Source organism: Drosophila montana, unplaced genomic scaffold (assembly GCF_035044405.1).
Source record: "Drosophila montana isolate Dmon_TW-CO22-7 unplaced genomic scaffold, ASM3504440v1 contig_1083_1, whole genome shotgun sequence".
Lineage (NCBI taxonomy): Eukaryota > Metazoa > Arthropoda > Insecta > Diptera > Drosophilidae > Drosophila > Drosophila montana.
The window spans coordinates 772,808-781,017 of record NW_026996074.1 but is presented as its reverse complement, the minus strand read 5'-3'; the positions used below and the strand labels follow the sequence as shown (position 1 = coordinate 781,017).

Sequence of the window (8,210 nt, the reverse complement as noted above, 5' to 3'; positions counted from 1 at the left end):
ATTTCAAAAGCGAAACGCCATGGAATTCTGCGCAGCATGCCTTTATATTTTTCACAAAGTTCCCGGTCAGGACACTGGTCTTGCGGCTGCCTTTGGCGACCACCGTTTAACATTTTCAAATGCCATCTGGTCTATAAGAAACACAGTGGGTGGTTATCTGCCTGGTTGAACGATGATTATTATAAAACGTAGTCTACTTCCAGGCGGGAACTACAGAATATCTAATAATTTTAAGGTTGTGGCCAAATATTCAAGAGAACATATGTTGAACAAATGTTTTATAAACTGTTGTATCCAGTACCTTTTAAAAATGAGGCAAATCTGATCACGCCAGAGAGCTGTGATGTTATCGTCTGTCATCTTGTCCGTCTCCACGTTTACAAAAGCACGCCGATCCTAGAGACTGAGAGAAAAAATACAAATATTGGGGGCTTTTAAATCAGATTTTAAAGATTCTAAAAACGAAAGCCGCTAAATTTGGATTTGAAAATGCCGTAGTCTTTACATTTACTAACATTAAGGATTTCCCATCGATATATATATATATTTTATTTTACAAAATTTCTGTTCACAAATTTCATAAAAATCAATACGCAAAGCTGCACTCGGGTGACACTTACTGCGCCATACTCTGTTGACTGTGTAATAATAATACTTAACAGTTTAATGGCAAAGGCTGTTTCAAAAAGACTTTAGGATTAAGATTATTTGCGATTTGTTTCAGCGTGAATCTTTAAAGGAGGTCTGGAGTAGTCTACCTTCCGTATTGGGGGATTATGGATTAACAACTGCCCTCAGTGTGTATGTCCAAAAATGTTAGGACTTTGTCTGCCGCAAGTATAAACTTGAAAATATATCAAATTTGAATGAGTACCGAAATGGGTATACTTTTGTGCAAATAAATGTAACATGCATAAGGAAACATCTCCGAAAAAGCTTAAAGCACATTTATTCTGGATCAGCACGAGCTGAGTCGATATGGCCATCTGCGTCCATGAACGGGTCCATCTATATATATCAATATATACATATAATCGTCGAGAGTGCCCGACTAGCAAATACCCTGAACCGTCATCTTATTTGCTCAAGCTTTAGCAAAGATATACACCAGATCTGTATATACTTAACGAAAAGCTATATGTCAAATTTGGGGAGTCTAGATCGTAAAACCATAAAAATAAAATAATCAGGGTAGCTCCTCATCGGTTAACCCCGACAAGAGCTCTCTTGTTTGTTTGTGTCTTTCTGAACCTTTATTGGGAAAAGTTGGGAAAAGAAAAATCGTGTGATTGGCTTCAAGCAAATTTTATAAGTTCTACATATGAGTTTAAAATATTTGAATAATCCTTTCCTTAAATAATATTTTAGCTTGAGTCTTAAATATGCATTACATTAGAAGAAAAAGCGTTATGCCATTTTCCAAAATCGCTGAAAGACGTATTTATAAATTATTTTTCTCTTTGGAAATGAGTTTGAAAGGGATCGCCGGAAACTTGATCTTTCACCCATAGGACATTGGAACCCTGCTATCCGCCTAGATGATTTTCCAAAACACGCATTCAATAAAATTTTTAGGAAAATCTAAGAAAATTAAATATACTATCTTTTAAAGTCGGTTAGTAAATGGTTTTATTTATATAAAGACATGTATATTGAGGAAATATTTCATCGAAATGATTCAATTTCTTATAAAATCGGTAGCAATAATTTTGTGGTAGTTGTATTTAAATACTATTTAATACAAACTTAACTTAAGCCAAACGACGATGACGATAAATCAATTCCGCATCTCTGTGATCTAATACTCTTCAATCAAACAACAACAATCTTTTCTGAGTGTTAAGTATATCCAACATGCCTGTATGCAAGGTTTAATATCCTTTTATGCTTACTTTCATTGATAACAGTGTATCGTAATATAACAACCAAATAAAGCGAGCAACTAAAAGGAATTGGCCAATTTGTTTTTCTTTCATACTTAAGGAAATGTCCTGGTAATTCCTAATAGCAATTCAGTAAAGGCAAATTGCCAACTAGAAGCCATCAACATTCGCCACCTGCTGAGCGCTTAATAGTAAATAGTTTAACTACGTAACACAAAAATCGCTGGCTAATGCAAAATATTGAGAAAATATTGGTGTAAGCTTGGAATTAGCCCAGCCAGCCCAGGACACGAGTCTCGATGCTGCTGGCCCGGCTGTTGTCGCTAATTGGCACTTGCGTGTATTTGTAACGCCATTTGACGAGAGAGCGCACAGCGTGAAATAAATGCCCTAAATCATGATGAGCATTGAAATTGAATTGAGATTTGCGAGACGAAATATGTGTGTTTATGGCTTCCAATAAAATATAATTGTAACAACAGCAACAACCGCTACAACAAGAAGAACAAGTGCAGTAATGACGTCAAATGATGACAGCCATCAGTTGCTCGTATTTCGCTGCAGGAAGCGCCTGCTTCACCCACAGGCAGCGCTCCAATTCAAAATCGGCAGCCCTGTGCAGACCAGGTGCCGGCCCAACGGATTATTCACCACGGCAAACGGATCATAAATCTTAGCACCAATATCTGACTGCTCATGACGAACATGGCATGACATATCCATATCCAGCACGCGGCCTAGCTAAATGCTCAGAGCGTGCAAGCTAATCTCAAAGGTCGCAGCGTTGCACACCGGAACAGGTTAATAAATTTCCCAGCGGTCCGAGCGCTATTCGAATCATTTGGCGAGCCCCGTGGCATATGTTTGCTCTCTGCCGCCGCCGCCACCGTTGCTGTTTCTGTTACTATTACGCCTGCCACTGTCAGCGATTCGAGGATATCGTGTGTTACTATCTTATGGCTGTTGCCAAAACAGCTGCAGGCCAATGCGCCCTAAACTCAAGTAATTTCAATTTAGTGTTCCAGAAGACAAGTTCAGCAATAAATCATCATTTGCAGCTTTGGCTGTAGCTTTGGATATGGCTGTGGCTGTGGGGGCAACAAACCCGCGCCAACTAGGCAGCTAGCTTCCAACCAGTTTAGCGCACACCTACTCCAACAAACACACACACACACACACATACACCTGCATTAACTTCCCACCGAAAATGCATAAGCAGAAAAATAAACGACAAAGAAAACATTTTTAGTACTTGTACGATGACAAAAAAATAAATAAAATCACGATTCTTATGCAGGTTTTCGTCGATTTTTCCCACAGCAAGTTTTGTTGGATTTTAATTGATTCGGCGCATGAGAAAAAGCCAGCGCTGTACAAAATGCACTTGAGATCCAGATGAACTTATGTGGCGTTGGATATTAAAAAAAACATCAACAACAACATGAGCTAAAAGTCAGCATCGATACTCATATACACGCACACTTATGATATGCTTAAATGTGTACGCAATTATAATTAGAACTCCAAAGGCGATATTTACATGTGCTTACATATTTACATGTGTACAAGCACAGAAGGTGTTAGCGTGTGTGTATGTGTGTGTATTTATGTAATTGTAAACATATTAGCTGTGTGTGGCAGAAAGTCAGCAAAGAATGCTGCTGGCCTCTCTTTCATGCGGTGCTGCGATTGCGGCTGCGCCAGCCACTGCTGCCGGTTTCTTCTGAGTGACACACTTTTTTGGAAAGAACTGACAGAGCCGATGGCAGGGCCAGAAGTAGGTGAGCAGCCAACGCCAGCGTGTCCGTGCTTGTGCAGATGTGTATATGTATATGCGTATACAAATATGCGTGTATATGTATGTGCGTTATCCATACAACGCTTCAATGCATTGAAATTTCTTTTTCGCTTTCTTTTCGAACTCTTCAAAGCGCCAGCATTTACTCTCCCTCTCTCTCTTGTGCTCTCTTTTTCTCTCGACGTCTCTCTTCGTCTATTTACTCACTCTATCTTTAAAAATATGTATTTCTCTCTTTTTTCTTTCTGTCCTCTTTCTTTCCTTGTCCTTTAAGCAGTTAGACATTCTCTCGGTCTCACTCTGTGCGCTCTCGCATTCTTGGTGCCACCGCTGCCACCCACCCACTGGAACTGACACGCCGTCTCTATATTTGTGAATGTGTGTGTTTGTAAGTATATGGGTCAACTTGGAGTTCTTGGAGAAAACTGGTAGTTCCACTCTGTGGCTTGTGAATGGAGGAAAGTGATATGGCCACATGATCGAAAGCGAATGCGCTGCTGCCAGCGTCGCAGTCACTTTTGGCTTTGGCTTTGGCGTTGGCATCGCCATCGCTGTCACCGCAGCGATTGTTGTTTATGTCATTTGAAATGCGCCTTGTGTTGAAATCATAGAATTGTTGCTTGCTGGAAATGAGGTCAGGTTCAACATTGGTGTGGTGGCATTTCCGTTTTAGGGCCCGTCTGCACCACCCTGCGTATGCGCACTCAACATGTGCATGCAATGTGCAAGGTGCAGCTGTCTAAACAAGAACAACAAAACCAACACGGCCTCACCGCAGGGCAGGCAGCGCAATTCAAGCCGTGCACTTGTTTGCCTATTTGCATTCCAATTATGTAAACTAAACGACACGGCCGCATAGGCAAACGTTTTTTCTTCGGAAACATTTTTACAATATTGTGACTGCTTCTGCTGGAGCGGCTGCTGTCGCTGTCGCTGCCAAAAGGTGAATGAAACCTGATGAATGCCAGCAAAAACAACAACAATCATTAAAAAAAAAATAAATAACAACAGCAATGTATGAATATGAAAGGCAACAGGTGAGACGCTGCAGCGCTTACTGATTTTCACCTGATACAAACTCATGCGCGTGCACTTATAGTTTTTTGTGGTATTGCCGTAATTGTTACTTTTGTTGTGTGTAGCGTGCGCTTGGAATTCGCAAAATGTTATAAACAAAATTGAATAAAAAGCAAAAACACAACACAATTTTCTGCCGCTCGTAAAAACAACGAAGACCACAACGCCGACGTCGACGACGACGGCGACTACGACTACAAAAAGATTACACAAGCTCAGCGTCGACGCAGGCATCACAAATTACATGCTAAACTGGAGGGGGCAGGGAATGGGAATCAGCGGGAATCGGCCATTAGAAACTACACTGCAATCAAGAAAGCTCTCGCGCGCAGCTCACGGCTAAAGCTTAGCAAGCCGCTGCCATCGTCGCCGCCGTCGTCGTCGTCGTGAACGCCAACGTCATCATCGCTGCAGCAGCATCCCAATCCGCGATCTCCAACGTCGCACACTGAATCAATTATTTCATGCTACGTCAAAATAAAAACCCATTGTCCAGCCTCTGACAAAGTTTAATAGTTTTATTAAACTTTCTTGATTATTTTTTTTTCTCCAAACAGACCACTCTTTGATTTTTTTAAGCTACCTTTAGCGAAAATAGTGATCACCAAAAGGGGGTTTTAGAATATTCGACCTGCAAATGAGGGAAAAGGTTGTCGACGTCTATATGAAAAACATAAAAAATAACACAACCATATAACTATGTTCTGTACATGCTATCCAAATTCAAATTTGTTATTATTTACAAAGGAAAAAGCGGTAATATTGATGGGTAATTTCTGCTATCTATGTAATATATAAAACAACAAAAATTTCGATAATTTTACCGGCCTAACAAAAACGCACGCTGACAAAGTCGAGATGAGAAATGCTAATAGAACAATACATGTTTAAGCTATATACTTTTGTTACTTATACTTTTTACAAAATTAACTACTTTGTCATTTATTTTATTGCAGTCAAAATAGTCTGCACTTTCCATCCTGAAATTCGCAGAAAAATATTTATTTCCGATTTGCGTGGATGTTGACCAATGTAGATGGACTGCAAAGTGTAGAGAAATTTATCATTTCACTGCGCCCACCACCAAAAGCAGCAGCAGCAACAACAACAACAGTGATCGCAGCAGCAGCGAGTTTTTATTTTTTCTTTTTTATTTTGGCACTCAGTTGGCTCCCATGTGGCTCACGCGCGCTCAGCTGACGCTTGGGTTGACGCTCGGGCTCTACTCACGCTCTCGTCCGCTCTCTTTGATACTCAACGCTCATCGTCATCGTCGTCGTCGCCGCCGCAGACAGCGCCGCTGTCGTCGCAGCTGTGGCTGTGGCTCTGGCTGGCTGGTAACGCCACAAAAACAACACCACAGTTTTTCGAAATTAGTTCTAGTGAGTCTGTGAAAGTGTGAGCGACTATCGGACGACGACGACGAGGAGCTGAAACGACTTTACTTTGAGTTTTGTTTCGTGCACACGCGCGTTCACCAAGCAACCCACACACAGAGAGCTGATCAACTGCTGCAAGAGTTTGACTCTGACTGGGCAAAGGCTATTTAATACCGCGAGTTCAGCTGGGGAGCTGGCAGCAAATAAGCAGAAGAAGTCCACATCCAGGCATCCACATCTGAGGTCGTCGCCAGTGATCGATCAGTCGATTCTATAACTAAGTAGAACACGTGCAACATGTCGCATCAGTGCAGCTGCGGTCGCGATTTAAACAACAATTACGTGTCCTATACGAATGCCTACGCCAATGCAAACGCGGGCCTGGATCGGGACGCCAACGCAAATTCCAGCAGCAAACCCAGCGCCTCGCATCACACGCAGCTAACCGCTAAGGTAATGTTCGGTACAGTGGGCGCAATCAAGGAGCTGCGCGACAAGGAGCAACAACAGTCCCGGCATGCGGCTGCCCGCGCCGGCGATCGACGTCAATAAAAGCGGGCGGATGTGCGGGCGCTGGTGGCTGGGCGTGGCTAATGCCATGTCCACCTGGCAGACAGCCAGAAGTAGACTTGAGTGAATTGAGTGCTGTGCTTTGAAAGTTGGCTGCGGCCATTGCCAAGCCAGGATATATTCAATTTGTGATTTGAATTTTGATAGCTGTCTGCCCGCCAGGGGCTCCAGCCCAGCCTAGTGGTCATGTTAGAGGCTTAAAAGTTGTTAAGGGACAATGCGATTGTTAAGCGAGTGTGCAGAAAATGCGGTGGAATGAATTACAATAAGGCAAGAATCACATTCCGTTTTGTAAAAATGATTTTATCGCGAATAAGAACGGTACCAATATCCGTGCCCTCAATCCATATATCATAGAACATATAATGCAGTTCTAATGCACACTTAATATATTCGCTCTGTCCCACATTATCTGCATCTGTATTTGTATCTGTCTCTGATTCTATCGTTCTTTCTCTTTAAATAAAATACTAAAATGTTCCTGTTTTGCAAAACTTTTTCCCTATATATTCCATGGCGTATCCAGTTGCCAGTTACAAATAGTTAAGCTGTGGGTTTTTCTTTGTCTAATTAAGGTTTGCTCAATGTCCTAAAGTTTTTCAAGCTATTTTATTAAAAAGGCTTTTGGGTTTAACTCTTAAGTATATAAGAAAAAATTAAATTTTGATATAAAATTTATGTAAATTGTTTATCATATTTATACATACATAGTACTATATAGTGCAATACTTTAGCTACATATATACACACTTACCCTAAACACACATTCACACACCCCTACATAATGCATAATTTTAAGTTTATGTTACATTTAAACGCGACACATTTTGCAAAAATAATCCGAATTGCTGTTTGTAAATTTAGAGGCCGCGTCTGGAGATTTCCAGACCGAAGCCAAATTCGCAGCTGTTACAAGACGCACAGCACGTATACATGCGCAGACATATTTCTACCAAACATATTAAACCTTGTAAAATTGCTATTTTGATCATTATGTTACAAATGCAACTAACATCGTTCCTCCCTATGAAAAATCTGAAATAAGTTGTAAGAAATACAAAACGAAAAAAAAAACTGAAAAAGATATAATAAACTAAATATTGTTTTAATTGTTCATCCACGAAACGAGAAAAGCGTAAACAAGAGCTCGGCAGGTGTCTGCATATAAACATACATATGTACATTATATTTATTATACCTAACTTTAATTTTACTATATATAAATATGTTAAACCTAAATTAACATGCAATAAATGCAAATAAAATCTCAAATTTTTAATCAACAAATTTTACGTACAGCTTCTTGAGATATTTTAAAATTCAATTAAGCTCCACAATAAGGGTAAAGGTAGAAAAGGCGAAAAAAAAAAATCAACTTATCACCAACAAGTTTGGGCAAATACAATCGTGGGCGTTGTCACTGTCGTTGTCGTTTTCATTGTCATTGTGGCTGCTCTTAACCTTTTTTGCCTGCGTGTGAAAGTAAAAGACCAGTGAAAAAAA

The 8,210-nt window shown here is 40.4% G+C and overlaps 1 protein-coding gene across 1 annotated transcript; it reads left to right on the top strand.

Moving 5' to 3' along the window:
- Nucleotides 1-6,117: 6,117 nt before the first annotated feature.
- LOC135436353 (uncharacterized) lies at nucleotides 6,118-7,994 on the top strand. The gene has a single exon (XM_064693964.1). It carries the CDS (start codon nucleotides 6,435-6,437, stop codon nucleotides 6,687-6,689), a length of 255 nt encoding a protein of 84 aa, XP_064550034.1. The 5' UTR covers nucleotides 6,118-6,434; the 3' UTR covers nucleotides 6,690-7,994.
- The last annotated feature ends 216 nt before the right edge of the window (nucleotides 7,995-8,210 follow it).